The sequence below is a fragment of the Capricornis sumatraensis genome, chromosome 22 (assembly GCF_032405125.1).
Source record: "Capricornis sumatraensis isolate serow.1 chromosome 22, serow.2, whole genome shotgun sequence".
NCBI lineage: Eukaryota > Metazoa > Chordata > Mammalia > Artiodactyla > Bovidae > Capricornis > Capricornis sumatraensis.
Window position 1 is genome coordinate 34,041,290 of NC_091090.1, and position 19,458 is coordinate 34,060,747.

At 42.7% G+C, this 19,458-nt stretch overlaps 2 protein-coding genes across 2 annotated transcripts in view; one reads left to right on the top strand and one right to left on the bottom strand.

The window, feature by feature from the left end:
* LOC138069278 (zinc finger protein 184-like) overlaps window positions 1-19,458 on the top strand; it is a 1,142,341-nt gene that overhangs the window by 537,734 nt on the left and 585,149 nt on the right. The window lies entirely within an intron of this gene.
* Window positions 10,948-16,903, bottom strand: ZNF165 (zinc finger protein 165). The gene is made up of 3 exons (XM_068960541.1): window positions 16,493-16,903; window positions 15,828-15,966; window positions 10,948-11,855 (listed from the first exon to the last, which is right to left on the bottom strand). The coding sequence occupies exons 1-3, from the start codon at window positions 16,901-16,903 to the stop codon at window positions 10,948-10,950; spliced, it is 1,458 nt and encodes a 485-aa protein (XP_068816642.1).

Genomic DNA, 19,458 nt, shown 5'->3' on the forward strand with positions numbered 1-19,458 from the left:
TTGGGCCAGATTTCTTATTCCCAGCATGCCCTTTTTTATTAGTTACTTCAAAGAGCCCTTATTGACTCTTTAGGAACCTCTAGAAGGAAAACAGTGGCCATTCTTGCTCCAATGGGCCAAGAGGAGGATTGCTGCTCCAAGTGTTATCCTTTAGGGCACACTCCTAGGGTTACAGAAACCACAGTTAAAAAGATAGGAAGGCTGATTCAACATTTGAGTTCACACACTAAGTTCAATCTTTCTGTTCTAGAAGAAAAAGGAAGCTCAACCCTAAATTAAAGAGAATTCAATAAAGAAAATGTAAAAAATAGAAGTTTAAGGTAATTCATACCTTTTTCTAAATAGAAGAAGGAATGTTTGTCAAGAGACAACATTTTTGACAATACTGGGAATACTGTTGGATGCCTTATTCCTCCAAATAACAGCCAAACAATTAGTTGATATGGCCAAGCTAAGTTGATTCTTATGAGAGATGGAGAGCACTTTGATAGTCTTGCTAGTGCCTCCTAGGGGAGAAGGCAAAGTCAGAATATTTATGAGGTTTGGGGGGCAGATCTTTCAAGGCAGGATAAGAATTGGGCAAGTTTAGTGAAACAGTAGTACAGGTGAAGATTTTCACTTGAAGGTTTTGAAAAGTCTAAATCCTATCTATTGAAAGTTGAAATGTTTGATATTCACAAAAATGGATTGAGGGCCAAGGTGTTAAAACACATAATTATCAGTAACTTTTATCTTTTAGGGCAAGTAAAGTTATGTTGATAAAGAAATAGAATAGTGAAGTCACGCTTACGGAAGACAGTTGAATACTAAAATTATGTTAGTGTAGGTAGCAGGCTGTGTGGGTATAAATGCTTTCAGTTTTCCATGTAATAGGAGACTTAAGCAGGGCCTATGGGTTTAGCAATGCCAAAGAATGCTCAAACCACTGAACAATTGCACTCATCTCACACACTAGTAAAGTAATGCTCAAAATTCTCCAAGCCAGGCTTCAGCAATACGTGAACCGTGAACTTCCAGATGTTCAAGCAGGTTTTAGAAAAGACAGAGGAACCAGAGATCAAATTGCCAACATCCGCTGGATCATGGAAAAAGCAAGAGAGTTCCAGAAAAACATCTATTTCTGCTTTATTGACTACGCCAAAGCCTTTGACTGTGTGGATCACAATAAACTGTGGAAAATTCTGAATGAGATGGCAATACCAGACCACCTGACCTGCCTCTTGAGAAACCTATATGCAGGTCGGGAAACAACAGTTAGAACTGGACATGGAACAACAGACTGGCTCCAAATAGGAAAAGGAGTATGTCAAGGCTGTATATTGTCACCCTGCTTATTTAACTTATCTGCAGAGCACATCATGAGAAACGCTGGGCTGGAAGAAGCACAAGCTGGAATCAAGATTGCCGGGAGAAATATCAATAACCTCAGATATGCAGATGACACCACCCTTATGGCAGAAAGTGAAGAGGAACTAAAAAGCCTCTTGATGAAAGTGAAAGTGGAGAGTGAAAAAGTTGGTTTAAAGTTCAACATTCAGAAAACTAAGATCATGGCATCCGGTCCCATCACTTCATGGGAAATAGATGGGGAAACAGTGGAAACAGTGTCAGACTTTATTTTTGGGGGCTCCAAAATCACTGCAGATGCTGATTGCAGCCATGAAATTAAAAGACACTTACTCCTCGGAAGAAAAGTTATAACCAACCTAGATAGTATATTCAAAAGCAGAGACATTACTTTGCCAACAGAGGTCCGTCTAGTCAAGGCTATGGTTTTTCCAGTGGTCATGTATGGATGTGAGAGTTGGACTGTGAAGAAAGCTGAGTGCCGAAGAATTGATGCTTTTGAACTGTGGTGTTGGAGAAGACTCTTGAGAGTCCCTTGGACTGCAACCAGTCCATTCTGAAGGAGATCAGCCCTGGGATTTCTTTGGAAGGAATGATGCTAAAGCTGAAATTCCAGTACTTTGGCAACCTCATGCAAAGAGTTGCCTCATTGGAAAAGACTCTGATGGTGGGAGGGATTGGGGGCAGGAGAAGGGGACGACAGAGGATGAGATGTCTGGATGGCATCACTGACTCGATGGACCTGAGTCTGGGTGAACTCTGGGAGTTGGTGATGGACAGGGAGGCCTGGCGAGCTGTGATTCATGAGGTCGCAAGGAGTCGGATACCACTGAGCGACTGAACTGAACTGATGGATTTAGGGAAATGTGGACTAACAATTGATTAGCATGATGGGCAGTGATTAAGAGCCTAGGCTTTGGATTCCAAAAGACCTCGGCTTGAATACTGTCATGTTTTCTAATACGTAGTAGCTTGGAGCCTGGCGGGCTGCCATCTATGGGGTCACACAGAGTCGGACACGACCAAAGTGACTTAGCAGCAGCAGCAACATCTCCAAACTTTTCCCCTCTGTAAAAATACCTAGAGGCTTTTTTTTTTTTTTTTACTTGCTACCTAGAGGCTTTTAAACAATGTTTTATTTTGAAATAATGTTAAACTTACTAAAAATTTTTTTTAAAAAGGTACACAACAGTCCCTATAACCTTCACTCAGCTTCCCGTAATATTAACATACATCTTATATAACCACAGCACAATTCCAAAACCAGAAAAATGTTACAATGCGATTAACTAAACAGCAGATCTTATTATACAGCGTCTTTTTAAGAATAAAGTAAATTCAGTGCCTGGCACTTAGTAAGACCTCAGTTTAGAGTGCTGCAGTTAACCACTGTGACTTGGTCACCCAGCCGCTGGCTCCAGGCATGACACTTCTAGGGTTCCGGACACAGAACAGAGGACCACGCAAGGAGGCCCTCTAGTGCCTTCTCCGGACCTAGCATCTTTTACTCACTGGGCAGCTTTGGTAAACACCTCCACTTTACCAGCCGCAGGAGAAAGACTGTTTCAGGAATAACCCAAGATAAAGAATATGGAGTCCACTTACACGTGTTGTCTTCTACTAGTTTAAATCTTCGAGCGAATAAGACAATATAGTAAGTTAACCATCCAGACTACAAACCCCTTTCCCGTTTACCGCACTGGCACATCACGGTGCCCCAGCCTCGGAAAGTATTGACTGTCTGTGTATCCTTTAAGCCACAAGGCTGACCATAAAAGGCTTCCGGGAGTAGGCGGCCGAGTTGGACAAACGGATGGCCCTCATAGAACTCCTCGGATTAACATCAGTGACCCAGGAGTCCGAGTCTCAGAAACTTTCTGGAGCGCTGGCCGGCAGCGGGGCGGGCTCCTGTGGAGTCTCCGCCGGCACTTCCAGCGCCGGCAGAGCAAGGCAGTGACTCCCCCGACCCGCGCCCGACCGACCTGGGGGTCCCGCCGCGACGTCTGGCTGTCTTCCCGCCAGTCTTATCCCGGCCCAAGGGAGGCGGCCGCACTTACCGATCCAGCCTCAGACCTGCCGCCAGCGGAAGTGCGTCCGTGAACCCTGCCCGGCCGTGCGCCCCCGCTTCCGGCGGCTTCGGAGGAAAGGTCCGAGCCGTGTAGTGTGGCCGAGACCCCCCGCGAAGTCTGCACATGGGGACACCTATGTCTGTGGCGTTTTGATTCATAACTCTCCTCCTCTTAAAAAGAGGATCTGAATGCCAGCTCCGAGGCTTTGAGTTCCTAGGCCCTGTCCTGTTCGGGGCGGCAGGCAGGGACATTCCCAGGCGTGCTTCCCCTCCGACCACCACTTCTCCGTTCCTATTCACTGACCCGAGTACTCGCGTCCTCCCTGCCAGCCTACCTCTCTGGACAGCATCCGCCACTCCGTCCCGACCTCCATCAACTTGAATATATTTACCAGGCAGACACATCGCTCAACCAGAATGTGTCCGCAACATTGCCATCAGCACAATCGCTCAGTCTTGACCCGCAGGGAGAGGAAAGGAAAGGAAAAGGATTAAGGATCATTGATGAGTACGGTGTTGTTCGTTCAATTTACAACCCGGAAACAAGCAAAGAGCAAAGTGATTTGCCCAAGTTTGCACAGCCAGGGACAGGATGCGCACCACGCATGCGTAACCCAGACCTGTCCTGGGCTCCCTACGCCGTGGCCACAGTGAGGGCTGCAAAGCCAGAGACCACCGCTGCTCAAGTTAAAATGACAGTTTTCAGGCTTAATGTGTGATATTTAAAAATGAAATTGTTACAGGCTTCTTTCAGCTGTATGCAATGTAATGTTGGTTAGGAGCTGTTCAGTACTATAATAGGCGCCAGGAGTACAGCGAAAGTACAGGAAGGAGATTGTTCTTGGTCTAAGAAGCTTAGAGTCCAGCTGGGGACACGGACTAGCGAGTGCTTAGAAACTTCTGATATGGAGTTGGGCAAGTTGTACTGGAATCCTGAGTTGTCCGGATTATTGGCTAAACTTTAATAAACCCATTTCCTCTACAAATGAGAGATACTAGTAGTTCGCAGGAGTACTGTTGTCAGGTTGGTTTATTTTTTTTCGTGGACAGACTAAATAGTTCAAAGCAACAGGCAAGTTACAGCTCAGTTCAGCTCAAGCAGATAGATGTTTTATTAGACACAGACTCTCAAAACACAGGAGCAGGTCGCCTCCACATACTCCTTATGTATTAGCTGTTCAGTCATGTCCGACTCTTTACGACCCCATGGACTGTACCTGCCAGGCTCCTCTGTCTGTGGAATTCTCCAGGCAAGAATAATGGAGTGAGTTGCCCCTCCCTTCTCCAGGAGATCTCCCAGACTCAAGGATCTAATTCAGGAATCTGCACTGCAGGTAGATTCTTTACCATCTGTGCCATTAGGGAAGTGCATATTCCTTGGCTTCCTGTCTCTCTTTTTTTGCCCTGTGCAAAATAGGGCTTATACCTGCCACCAATCAATGAAAAGGAATGCAAATAGGCATATGCTCAAGGTCAATTGACATTTGCAAGTTATATAACAGCACATCTGTTTTATCTGTTCCCATAATTCAGTCTGTTATAATCAGATGTATATATGTGTAGAATATTTATGAACCATTAATAGGCTGTATATTGTCACCCTGCTTATTTAACTTCTATGCAGAGTACATCATGAGAAATGCTGGGCTAGAAGCACAAGGTGGAATCAAGATTGCCGGGAGAAATATCAATAACCTCAGATATGCAGATGACACCACCCTTATGGCAGAAAGTGAAGAGGAACTAAAAAGCCTCTTGATGAAGGTGAAAGAAGAGAATGAAAAAGGAAAGTTATGACCAGCCTAGATAGCACATTCAAAAGCAGAGACATTACTTTGCCAACAAAGGTCTGTCTAGTCAAGGCTATGGTTTTTCCAGTAGTCATGTATGGATGTGAGAGTTGGACTGTCACAGCTGAATGCTGAATGCTGAAGCTGAATGCCAAAGAATTGATGCTTTTGAACTGTGGTGTTGGAGAAGACTTTTGAGAGTCCCTTGGACTGCAAGAAGATCCAACCAGTCCATTCTAAAGGAGATCAGTCCTGGGAGTTCATTGGAAGGACTGATGTTTGAGCTGAAACTCCAATATTTTGGCCACCTGATGTGAAGAGTTAACTCATTGGAAAAGACCTTGATGCTGCGAAGGATTGAGGGTGAGAGGAGAAGGGGATGACAGAGGATGAGATGGCTGGATGGCATTACCGACTGGACGGGCGTGAGTTTGGGTAAACTCCGGGAGTTGGTGATGGACAGGGAGGCCTGGTGTGCTGGGATTCATGGGGTTGCAGTCGGACACGACTGAGCAACTGAACTGAACTGAACTGAATGGGCGCCTAACTGAGTAAGTTACTCAGGGGAAGTCCCTCAGGGGAAGTCCCTGTGGTTAGTTTGTATCCACTGTATACCTAGGGCACATGTATCTAGAGTTGAAAAAATCTGTGGTTATTTTGTAGCATATTTGGAGCTCTCCTGGGTGTGTCTGGGAAGAGGTTTAGAGGTCTCTACATTGATACTAGCTTGTATCCTTTTCAGCAAGGGCAACCCTCCTTGTTCATGCCTACCTTACTACCTAACTCTGTGATGAATTAGGAAATATTACACTGACTGCAATGTTACAATGCAACACATAGTAACTTGCTGTTTTCATAAGAATTACAATAAAAACCATTTGGTAATTCAGTTTCTTACCTTTAGGCAAGAATCCTTATTATTTTATTCTAGGCAGTGAGTGAGTGAACTCCTTGCAACTACCAGAAAAAAGTGAGACTCATTTTTGTTATTCCTGCACCTTTGTCTTAAACAGAGTGGCAATTCATCTGTTGCACAATAAAGTTTAATTGTTGCGAGTGCCACAGAGAATGAGGGCTTCAAAACTTCTTTGGCAGACACCCCAAAAGGTTTCTTTAAGAAAATTAGGAACCCAGGGAGAGAACAGAATCTTCTGGAAAAATCCAACAGCTGATGGGCTGTAACTTGTACAGAATGCTTCCACTCTGCAGGCTTTTTCAGTTGGTAAATGGAGTAGGAAACAGGTGTTGGGGGAAATTTTTTCTTTCTACATTTCTAGGTTCTTTGGTTGGTCTTATAATTGACATATACCATTCTCAGGAGAAAAACAAATCAAAATTTGTATGTATAGGAGCCCTGAAAATAAGAGGGGCTTATATGCCATCCTGACTTAATGAATGGAATAGGGGTCTGGGCTTCAAAGGGCAGGAGGGTAATTCACAGGATAAGAAGAGCAGATGTTTGGTAACTAGGTGTTTGCCGTGCCATATATAGATAGGTCTTTCAGATTTAAAAAGTTATCTCTGATAATAACTCTTTTTTTTTTTTTTTTTTTTTAGCACATGCTCCCTATCTAAATTCTTTCACGTAGTTAAGGAGGAGGTAAAAGTATTTCCTGAGTCTTCTGGGTTGATAGATTTCAACTCAAAATAATTCATATTCCAAAGTGGCACATTTCAGAGTAGTCTGTTCTTCTCTCCTTCATACTCACTTTGAGTCTTGCTGAACTCCCACAAATTATGGGTCCACTGGAATTCTGTGCTCATGGGGGATGACAAATGCTACACGTGAATGGGGGCAAATCCTCTGCTCAGGCACATGCTCTGTTGTCCTATTTTACTTCACTTACAAAACACAAGTTAAAAGATAAAGTTCAGAATTTCAAAACTGTGACAACAGGGCATTAAACCAAGCTCATGACTTTCTGAAAGCAGGACATTTCTGAGCTGTAAGGCACTGTGTGACTGCATAAGTCAGCTTTGAAGCTAGTACCACATATCTAGCAGACAGTGAGGAACCTTACAAGGGAGGCAATTGTGGAGCAGGCCTCAAAGAAATGGGTGATAAATGTGGAAAAAATTTCACCTGGAATTCACAGGTTCTGGTTACAGCCTGGAAACAAGATATGGTAGGATTGTGATAGACTTAATGAATGAACTAGAGTTAATACCTTTGAAAGATATCTTAGAGAACAATTCCCAGGGCACAGAATAAAGAAAGAGTGAGCACAGTCTTATTCCATCCTCAAGAGGAAGTAAAAACACAGTGACTATCATATTTAGTCAGGGTGAGTAGAAACTTGAGTTCTGCAACCTGCTTCCATGGTAGTATGGATGCTTCTCTCTCTGGCTAGGATGTTCATTCCCCAATGTTCCCCTATTTAATCACATTTGCGGTCCTGTTTCATCAAGTTCTTTCTACAAATCCTCCAACATGATCACTGGCTCCTTGTCATCCTTTGGCTGATGCTCTGACATCCAGGCCTGGTGCTCCTGGGGCAGGCTGATTAAGAACTGCTCCAGCACTAACAGCTCCAGGGTCTGTTCCCAGGTGTGGCATCATTCACTGATGGCAAAGTTCCCAGAGCTGGTTCAGAGTCTCACAGCATCAAGGTGCCTCCAGGTAACAGAAATGCCAAAAGTTCTGACTAGCAGCTACCTCCTGGTTGTTGCATTTCCTCCTATGTTGCCTATATTCATGGCCCCGAGTGTTGCCCTCTTCTTTCACTGTTGGAGACTTTTCTATTCCCTTTGATATTTAATAGAGAAGAGTGCAGCCAATGTGGCTTCTCTTTTTGCACAGGCTCTAGGGCATACAGGCTTCAGTAGCTGTAGCATGTAGGATTGGTAGTTGTGGGGCACAGGCTTAGTTGTTCCGTGCCATGAGGGAACTTCCCAGACCAGGGATTGAACTGGTGTCCCTTGCATTGCAAGGTGGATTCTTAACCACAGGACCACCAGTGAAGCCCTGGTGCCATTTCTAAGGTGAAATACATCATTATTAATTTAGAGAAATGCCTATTGAAATCTTTAGCTGAGGTGAAAGATTAGTCATCTTGAAAACCACCGAATGAACCACTAAAATGTTAATTCAGTGAACCATTAAAATGTAAATTCAAAAGGAAAACTGACAATTCTGGTGAATTGTCACATGTGACAAAAAGCATAAACTAGGTAAGACAGACACTACAACTTGTAATATGGAAACAATGTGAAGCTTGGCCACAAGTGATGAGATTAAAAATACCAAACCAAGCATGTTGATGTTCTCCACTACAAATAAATCTACAGATAAGATTTCTGCTCATGATCAGTAAGTGATCAAATTATGTCCAGATGTTTGCTAGCAACATAAACAGACAGGTCTGCATGCTTGTGTGTGAATACACACTCCCCACTGACAAGGTGCCTCTGCCAACATCTCTGGAAGACAGACAGAGCTTCCTATAGCCGCTGCTGGAGGGAAAGGAGGACAGAAGCGAAGGAGGAGGGTCGTCTTTCCTCTTTCTCCCAGGGGTCTCTGCACGCGTGTGTGCGTGCATGTGTGTGTGTGTGTATGTGTGTGTGATTTTAGGGTGGTGGGTGGGAAAGCGGCTGTGTATTCGAAGTTTCAGCCCCTACTTACAGCTGCTGGCCTCATCTCATAGCATCTTATAGCAGCCCTGAGGGAAGTTAAACCTTGGGAAACAGGCTCTTACCCCTTTCCAGGCCTAGGCCTGGCAAGCCCACCAGAAGCCTGCTAACCCTGGGAACAGTGGCTACAGCTGCCTGGCCTCTGTAGGAAGATGCTCTTGGTGGTGTTTCCTGGGGCCTCCAGGGCAAAGTCAGCCCAGCCTACCAGGTCCCCACTGCCACCATGATTTTGGAATGTATCACCAATTAGTCTTCTAAAAGGATAATATAGAAAGCCCTTCCCCCCAGCTTTGAAGTTGTGTTGCTGTGTGGCAAGACTTGTGGGATCATAGTTCCCTGACCAGTGACTGAGTGCGGTTGCCCCAAGTGAAAGCACCCAGTCCTAACCACTAGACAGCCAGGTAATCCCTCAGTACTGTATTTTCTGATTTTATATCCATAGTCATATTGTCACTGACATAGTCAAGGTTAAGAACTAGGGCTCTGGAATAATATATATGTTTATATCCTGCTTCCACTGTTTACTATGTATTCCTGTGTCCGCTATTTTACAGCTCAGTTTTCTCAACTATAAAATGGGAAATAAAATGGAAAATAGAGCCACATGTACAGTCATGTGATAGGATACATCATCCTAGTGCTTGTAAAAAGAAATTACGAGTTCAACATTACCTCAAAACAAAAACTGGGTTATCTAGATCCTATAGTTGAAGGTCATTGAAACACAATTGCTATTCTTATAAAGCCTCTTCATGGAAAATTTTGTTCATTAGATTATCATATTTCTAGCATAAAGGTTCTGTTTCTAGTTAGTTTTCATATAAAAACATGAAATTTAATATTTAGACCTTAAATGTTTTTATTTCTCACATTAGCGAAAAGGTACCTCATCAAACAGGTAAAATAAGTAAAGCAGGATTTACCTTTATACCCTGAAATCATTGGTAGAGCTCCAACTTGTTGCAGATTCCTCTCCACTCTTTTCTCAGATACCAACCCTTTCTATACTCTCCTCCTGGGCTTTTCTGGAGAGAGTAGCCAGCAGCAATGAAATAGTTTCAGGACCTAGTTTTGCAGTACTAACTTCCTCAGTCCTCTTCCACAGTTATTAGTAGCCAGAGAACCCTATTTCTGCCAAGAGAGCTCCCCAGAACACTATACTCCCACCCCAGGAAGGTGCCTCAAACCCGCACAGCATGACAGTAAAGTCCTGGTTATACTACTGTGTATGTCCTCCAAATTCGAAAGTTTAGTTCAATTTGAACACCTTTCCTTACCTCTAACCCCAGCTCTTGCCTAATTTGCTTCTACTCCCTCCCTGTCTTCCTTCAATCTCAGGATTATGGCCTCTTGCTTTAAGTGCTCTTCTGGTTGTGTACTTCCTGGCATGACCACTGGACATAGAGTTTGGCTTACATACTAGAATGCCACCATTGCATACCTCCTCGTTTTTGACATGACTAATTTAGTTTTGTTGTATCTTCATTTTTCAAAGGAATACTTTAAAAGCACTGTTCTGCAGTACCTTGCTCAAACTATTCCATTTTGATGCTTGGCCTACCTCTTCTTATGAGAATCATTAAATAGAGTTAATGATAATGATCAGGCTCTCTTTACCTTCTTTCCCCCACACTGTAATTCTGGTTATTTCCCAAGAGTTCTCTTTTTCTATTTTCATTGCCATAGACTAACTTATTTTTGTTTTGTCTCTAAGTTGTGTTTGACCCTTTTGCCACCCCATGTACACTAGCCCACCACACTCCTCTGTCCATGGGATTTCCCAGGTAAGAATACTGGAATGGGTTGCCATTTCCTTCTCCAGGGGATCTTCCTCACCCAGAGATTAAACCTGTATCTCCTGCACTGGCAGAAAGATTCTTTATCACTGAGCCACCAGGGAAACCTGACTCATTTATTAGCTTCCTCCACATTTTGCCCTTCTGGTTTGACTTTAGCAAGTAGACACATGGCAGTAAAGATTATATGCAGAACAGCAAACCAAAAATGAGAGAGAAAATAAAGAGATACTGGTTTTTTAGTAATTCATCTCAACCGATATTTATTATTTATTCAATATTTTTCCTGTTCTATTTTCTTATGAATGTAAGTTCTTTACATGAATAGGTTTTCCCTCTTGTGAATTCTCTGATGTTGACTAAGGTGTGAGCTCTGACTGAAGGCTCTTCCACACTCACTGCATTCATAGGGTTTCTCTCCAGTGTGGATTCTCAAGTGTCGAATAAGGTGTGAGCTCACTCTGAAGGTTTTCCCACATTCACTACATTCATAGGGTTTCTCCCTGGTGTGAATTCTCTGATGCAGGATAAGATGTGAGTTCAGGCTGAATGCTCTCCCACATTCTTTGCATTCAAAGGGTCTCTCCCCAGTGTGAATCCTCTGGTGTCTAATAAGATCTGAGCTCCCCCCAAAGCCTTTTCCACACTCATTGCATTCATAGGGTCTCTCTCCAGTGTGGATTCTCTGATGCCTAATAAGCTTTGAGCTGTGTCTGAAAGCTTTTCCACATTCATTACACTGATGGGTCTTCTCGCCAGTGAAAACTGCTGCATGTTTAATAAGGTTTGGGTTCTTGAGAGATTTCCCATATGGGTGAATTTTTTCTCCAGCATAAATTCTCTGATGCTTAATAAAATCTGAATTCCATTTGAAACTTTGGTCACAGGTACTGTGTTTATAAGATTTCTGGTGTGTAAATTCATTTGAGTTCAGATTTAAGTTTCTCTCACAGCCATCATGGCTTATTATTTCACCTGTAGGTATATTTTTGTGGGTGAGGATTTTACTGAAAGCTGCATCCTGAGTAGATGATGATTTCCGAGACTCCCCTGAGTCTTTTTCCTGCTGCCTCTTTATCTTGCCTGCAGATTTACAGATGTCTTGAGGCTCAGCAGATCCTTCTGACACAAATTCTGAAATTCTTCCTGATATAATTTTCTGTGATTCTATTTTCTCATACATGTCCAGCTTTGGCATGGATTCACGGTTTTCACTCTTGTTATCTAAAAAAAAGATGAAAAAATAAAGAGAAAAATACCTGTTTGCTGAACTAAAAGAAGGTAAAACTTTGACATACACCCAAGATAGTTACAATAATCATGCTAACTGCTAAGTCGCTTCAGTCGTGTCCGACTTTGTGTGACCCCATAGACGGCAGCCCACCAGGCTCCCCCGTCCCTGGGATTCTCCAGGCAAGAACACTGGAGTGGGTTGCCATTTCCTTCTCCAATGCATGAAAGTGAAAAGTGAAAGTGAAGTCGCTTAGTCGTGCCCGACTCTTCGCGACCCCATGGACTGCAGCCTACCAGGCTCCTCCGCCCATGGGATTTTCCAGACAAGAGTACTGGAGTGGGTTGCCATTGCCTTCTCCACATTTGCGGCTTACCTCTCTTCTAGTTACTTTCCTTTCAGGAATCCAGGGCCCCTGCCAGCTGTTTTGCATCTTTTTTTCTCTGTCGTTGTTCCCTGTTATTGAAAACTTTAAAAGCCACATCTGCTAACTGAGAAGGGTTCATTCCAAATGCAGCATCTAACTTTTGTAACATTCTTCTTATATCTGATGCACTTTGCGCAATGAAGGTCGTGTTTACCATCATATTCTCAGGGGCCTTAGGGTCTCCATCAATGCAGTGCCCATAAGCTTGATAAATTCTTTCTAGAAACTCTAATGGGATCCTCACTGAGTTTTTTGGTATCTCCAGAGTTTTGTTTAAGCTCTTTTCTTAGCTACCTGCTAAGATGCACTTTCTGTAATGCTCTAGATGTAGCATGTCTCCGTTTTTAGGATCCTAGTGAGGCTCACTGGTAGGAACTGCCTGATTTGCTTCTGCAGTTCCATCTAGGTCCACTAGATGAAGGTGGCATGCTTCTTCTCTAGCTTTGTCAGTGACCATCCTCCTTTTAATCTCAGTCACCATCAAATTCATAAGGGTGTGAATGTCCACCTGAGAGTGACGGTGAATGGCAAAGACAGAAGTGAAAAGTTGTCAGGCAGTGTGGGTCCCCTCAGGAAAGGGGGTTATGGTTTTTCCAGTTAAATCTGAAGTTGAGAATGGATTGTGCATCCATAGACATCCGGTTGGCCTTTTGCCTTAAAGCCTCCTATGGAATATCCGCTCAAGAGACATTGCCCCGTTTTGAAAGTGGCTCCCGGTTCAAACTGAGTGCCCTGTAGGGCCTTAGATGGTGATATGAAACTAAGTGCCTGTGCCCCAGGGATTAACATAGAAACTTCTAATCATTTCCCATAAGTAGGGAAAATATGAAGATGCGAAAGGAGTGAGTAGGTCCGCGGCATGGGAGCAATCTGAACAGTTACCTGGTCAGGAAGGGGAGCCATATTGGCCAGAGTGGGATTTAAGGTGTGACATAACATGCCCTCACTCTCATTTTCTCCTGCTCCCTTTCATACAACAGATTTTCTCTTGGGTTTCCTTTCAGACTGTTGCACTGTAGGCTGGCAGTCATCTGACTTCTTTTCCTCTTGATGTAATAGCATAAATGCTGTGCATAGGGAATCTCACCCTTTCCCCTTGCCCTTGCACAAAACAATTCCAATTGCAAGACTGTATAGAAACTGAGTGAGCCTTTCAGGTGTCATCACTTTTCTGATCCTAATATATGTTGGAGCCACACATTGTTATAATAGAATATCATCTCTTTCTTAGTCATAGGCTTACAGCTATATTTTGCCCACTTATTTAAGATAACCCCCCAAAAGGCTTTCCTTAGGGACAGATGGAGTATTTCCCATATTTAAAAGTTCAAGAACAACAAAGCACCAAAAGCACAAACAAATCCCAACACTAAAAGCACACATTCCAACAAGAATGAACAGAGTAGAAGGAAACAAACTGGTTTCAAGTCGGGTAGAGTCCAACAAGTGCCCTCTCCAACAGGGTATCTCAGTCAAAGGCAAAACAAATTGGCTGGCCTGGTGGAGGAAAACCCCAACTATGTGGGGGAGGGTGTTCCCTGTTGTCCACTGAGGGCGACTCACACTACTGGATGGTCAAGTTCTTCAGTTCCTAGAAGTGTGTGGATTCCTTGCTGCAAGCGTTTGGTGCCGCTTCAGGGGATTTTGAAGGGGAAGATTCTCAGAACAAGTGGTGCCTGCAGCTGTGAGGGCCTTACCCTAAAATTGTGCAACCTGCCTGCTGGCCTCTAGCAGCAAAGCCCTGATTGGCATCGCTAAAGTTTGTGATCAAGTCCAAGCTCCTACTTCCCATCCCACACAGGTCAGTCCATAGAGCAATGAGGTGTTGGGGAAAGGAATAGCGACTTTATCTGCAAAGCCAACCAACTGCAGAAGACGGTGGTCAAATGGCCTCAAGAACCCTCAATAATAATAGTACAATAATCATAGTAGCCAAATAATCATAGTTACATAGTAGCCATTATTTGGTTACTCTAAAAACATGACCTTTCAAGTGAGAGGAGTGATGGATGAGGATAGAAGAGAAAGAATAATTGGCAAAAGCATATGTATGCAGTAGTTGGCAGAGAGAGGAAACAGACATGTGAGATGAGCAGACAACAATAGAAAAGACTAGGAAGAGGATCATCACCAGCAAGGATGGAGGTGGGGGGAACAAAGAAGAGAGAACTATGAAGTGTGACTGAGAAGGATCTTGGGGAACTTTAGGTCTATATTTCTATTGTTAGAGGGTGAAAGGGAGGCACTGTTTTAAAGCAAGTATATGAGGACATAGACGCAGAGAGAAAAGTAAAATTATAAAGACTCTGAGGTATGTGTATGTGGTGGGCAAAACCTCCATCCATCTATTATCCAATCCATCTTTCCATTTCTTCATCTTTCATGGATAATCAAATTCTTTCATTTCTGCTAAATGTCCCGTATATACCTCCCTTTCTTTACATTTGTTACTCCAGAACCTCACCACTTCCTGTTCAGATAACTGTAATAGCCTCCTGTTGTTTCACTCAGACCTATTCTTCCTAGTCATCCTAAATACCCTCACCAGACTAATCGTCATTAAAGCTTGTCATTCTTACACCCTACTTAGAAATCCTAATTTGCTCTGCAACACATCTGAGCTCTTCAGACTCATTTATGATCTAGTCCTCACAAATCCTACCTTCTAGCTCATCAATCTATACTGTGCTCATGACTCTATATTAAACTATATTAAACTGGAATTCAAGCTACCCCTCTTTTTATAGGGTTTCCTTTGTCTAGAATAAGCTAGGATAGGAGAAGGGGCTAGGCAGTACTGGTCTTAGGATGGGAAAATTTACAGCTTTAGATGAGATGGATGGAGATGTTTCCAGAACAAACTCGAAAGCAGAAATTGGGTAATCTTAAAAAGTACTGTAATTTATTCTTGGGTTTATTTTTGGGACCATATACACCTAAAGTGATACTGAGTCCTTGAACCTTTTAAACAATGAGTTTTAGAACAGCAAAGAGGATTCTATGGAGGTAGTCAGCACAAGTATGGCCAACTTTCTATAAAAGCATGAGGGCTTTGTGAAACCAAAAGTAAAATAAAAAGGCAATAAAATGGATCTTGTTCTATGTATCTGTGAATTATATTTTATTTCTGAGTGTATTATCACATATTTGTCTCTTTTCTCCTATCATTATATCTGCTTCCCTATTAACATGTTTTATTTCTATGCATGTGTTTCTTTCACTTTGCTTCTTTTTTCATTCTCTGACAGTTTCTCAACCCATTCATTTTCTTTCCTTTAATTAGCTCATAAGATGAAAACATCTCATGTTTTAGAAATATTCTAAAAGAACAAATGAAAAAGGAGACATTCTGGATAAAAAACCAAAGTTCTCTCTCTCTTATTTTGGACGGCCAATGACACAAAAGGAAAAGAGTTCTCTATTTCTTATTAAGTAATAAAGGAAAGGACCATCTACAGTTACTAAGAATAGTCTGAGAAGGGAGGTTCACTGTCCCAGCACTTTAGGGACATGCACCACATAGAGTATTGCTCCTTACCACAGTCCAGTAGGAGCTGGGGTTCTGAAGAACCAGGAAGGGCCGTGGTGTCCACTGGCTGGAACTGGACACTAAGCGCTGGCCCAGGAGGTGCCACTTTTCTCCTGAATGGTTCTTGTCCATGTCCACAGACTGGAATCTGAGAAAAACAAAGTTCATTTGGGCTTATGAGAGAATCCCAGTTGGAATTAAACATCTTCCCAAACCAAAGAGAATCTTCCAGAGTTATACAAAACTGGGGAAGGAAGAATTAAGTCTGCCTCAATTGTAAAAGGTAGCATAGTACCTAGCAGAGAGGGAAGGAGACATAAATACACACTGAACTAAATAAGAGTTCCTACAAAGCTCACTTTGGGAGCCTGCTGCCTCAGATGGGAAAGGGTCTGCCTGCAATGCAGAAGACCCGGGTTCAATCCCTGTGTTGGAAAGATCCCCTGGAGAAAGGAAATGGCAACCCACTCCAGTACCCTTGCCTGGAAAACCCCACGGACAGAGGAACCTGACAGGCTACAGTTCATGGGGTTGCAAAGAGTTGGACACAGCTGAGCGACTTCACTTTCACTTCTTTTTCACAAAGCTCACTAGATATTCAATCTCAGGTCCTTTTCTCCCTATGTGGGACTCCATCCATCCTGGAGGTCTTAGATCCCCCAACCCCTTTGTACCTGGAGTAGAGCTTCATCAGTGCCTCTCTCTAAATCTTCCAGTAGGGTCACTGCTTCCTCTCCACTCTCTGGGTAATGTTCACGCACCCAAGCCTGCAAATCCCCTGGCAAGATAGCCAGGAACTGTTCCAGAATTAGCAGCTCCAAGATCTGCTCCTTGGTCTGGGTTTCTGGCTTCAGCCACTGACAGCAGAGCTCCCGGAGCTGGCTCAGTGCGTCTCGGGGCCCGGGAGAATCCTGGTAGCAGAACTGCCGGAACAGCCGCCGGCAGAGCTCCTGCCTGAGGGGATCACTCCTCTGTAAGCAAGCACCCTGCCTCCAGACAAAATCTTCCTCTTCCATCTTCACTATCAGAAGTCCTTCATCCTCCTGAAGGTTCTGAGCTGCAGCTTTCTTTGAATCAGTTGCCATCTTGAAATAAACTGTATTATCAGAATCCCACTTCTGCTCTGTGAAGAGCCTTTTTTAGTTTTAAGAACTCTCCTGAGGTATTAAAAAGATTACTATTACTGTTCAGGAAGACAAAACATCACATCATAGAAACAGTCATTCTCCGTTATACAAAAATTGGCTGGGCATTTAAAAGCACTGAAATACCTGTTTAGTGGACTTAAAACTGTTACATAATTTCCACCTAAAAGCAGCTTAAAATTTAATTTTAAAAATAAGATAACTTAAATTACAGACATTAAATATAAGACAGTATAAATATAGTTCAGTTCAGTCACTCAGTCGTGTCCGACTCTTTGCGACACCATGAATCGCAGCACATCAGGCCTCCCTGTCCATCACCAACTCCCGAAGTTCACTCAGATTCACGTTCATCGAGTCAGTGATGCCATCCAGCCATCTCATACTCTGTTGTCCCTTTTACCCCCTGCCCCCAACCCCTCCCAGCATCAAAGTCTTTTCCAATGAGTCAACTCTTCGCATGAGGTGGCCAAAGTACTGGAGTTTCAGCTTCAGCATCATTCCTTCCAAAGAAATCCCAGGGCTGATCTCCTTCAGAATGGACTGGTTGGATCTCCTTGCAGTCCAAGGGACTCTCAAGAGTCTTCTCCAACACCACAGTTCAAAAGCATCAATTCTTCGGCACTCAGCCTTCTTCACAGTCCAACTTTCACATCCATACATGACTACTGGAAAAACCATAGCCTTGACTAGACAGACCTTAGTCGGCAAAGTAATGTCTCTGCTTTTGAATATACTATCTAGGTTGGTCATAACTTTTCTTCCAAGGAGTAAGAGTCTTTTAATTTCATAGCTGCAGTCACTATCTGCAGTGATTTTGGAGCCCCAAAAAATAAAGTCTGACACTGTTTCCACTCTTACCCCATCTATTTCCCATGAAGTGATGGGACCGGATGCCATGATCTTCGTTTTCTGAATGTGGAGCTTTAAGCCAACTTTTTCACTCTCCTCTTTCACTTTCATCAAGAGGCTTTTTAGCTCCTCTTCACTTTCTGCCATAAGGGTGGTGTCATCTGCATATCTGAGGTTATTGATGTTTCTCCCGGCAATCTTGATTCCAGCTGTTGTTTCTTCCAGTCTAGCGTTTCTCATGATGTACTCTGCATATAAGTTAAATAAGCAGGGTGACAATATACAGCCTTGATGTACTCCTTTTCCTATTTGGAACCACTCTGTTGTTCCATATAATAAATGTTACTTTGTCACATGCAATTAAATTATACATTACTCATAAAGAAAAATAACCATCAAAAAAGAGAATAATGACTGAAGTGCTCAATAAGTTGGGGATGGAAAAGAGCACAGTAGGTTTCAATGGTCAGGAAAAGCTTTCAATGGTCAGGAAAAGCTTAATTAAAAAACTAACTTCTGATGAATGAATAGAATTTGACTAGGATGTTGGGAGAGAGAGAAACAGGAAATTACAGGCAAGGAACACCTTGAACAACGGGTTAATGGTAGGAACACAAGTGGGAAGGCAAAATGTCAGTAGGTTTGCATAAATAAATTACAGAGACAAAGGTTCCGTTGAAGGAAGCTTCAAATGTCAAGCTCATGAATTCAGAGTTTATCTTTTAGGCACTGGGGAGCCAGGGAAAGCTTCTGAGCAGAATGGCCAGATAAATACTGTTCGTAGAGATAAATATATTGTTCCTCTCTAGGATGGACCATAATAGGACATAAAGAGGCAACTGTCCTCAAAGTGTGGGGAAAACACAGGCTTAGAATGTTATAATTATTCAGAACATTGAACTAGGATTACCAAGACATCTCTTAAATAATAAAAATCAGGCAACTTTCCTTAAAGGCTGTGGTTAACAATTTCAGTGTAATGAGCCTCTTCTCTCAAAATCTTAGATAAATCTGTTTCCTTTTGTCTCAACAATTCTCTCTGCCTTCCGAGTTTAATGGCTCAGTCCATGTCCTAGATATTGAGACCTATTAGATTACCAGTAAAGCATAATAAACTGCACCAAGACCTGCTTATCAATCTTTTGTGAATCTTATCATTAGATATCAGTTCCTCAAGTCTTAGCAGCACTTGGGAATGGTCTGTTTGGCATCTGAACTGAAAAACTGAATAAACTAATTCAGAAGTGAAGTCCTAGTGAAAGGCAAATATCAATCTTTCAGGTCCTTCTACTAAATATTTCACCAAGCTGACTACTGATTGTTGCACAAACATATACTTTATTAAGACCTTAACACGGCAAAGCATTGGGCTAGAAGTTATATGGCAGTGATTTCTAAGAAAGTCTGAATTCAGACTGGGCTCACTGCCTGACATGTGAGAACTTTGTTAGAAATAGATTCCTTGGCCTTCTGCCTATGGGGATGCTGATCTAGTTAATATGGGATATGCCTGGATTTTCTGTATTCTGATGTACAGATATAAGGAAGTTAAAAAATAGTGTTTGAGTTTCCAAGGAGTTTGCGAAAGAGTTGGAAAGAAATGACACAAAACACACATGGAAACGGAACATTTAAATAACAAA

Coding starts and splice junctions, on each gene's coding strand:
- ZNF165 (XM_068960541.1), bottom strand. CDS start 16,903: ATGGCAACTGATTCAAAGAAAGCTGCAGCTCAGAACCTTCAGGAGGAT. Junction 15,967..16,492: donor CTGATGAAGCTCTACTCCAG/GTACAAAGGGGT, acceptor TGTTTTTCTCAG/ATTCCAGTCTGTGGACATGG. Junction 11,856..15,827: donor CCAGCTCCTACTGGACTGTG/GTAAGGAGCAAT, acceptor TCTTTTTTTTAG/ATAACAAGAGTGAAAACCGT.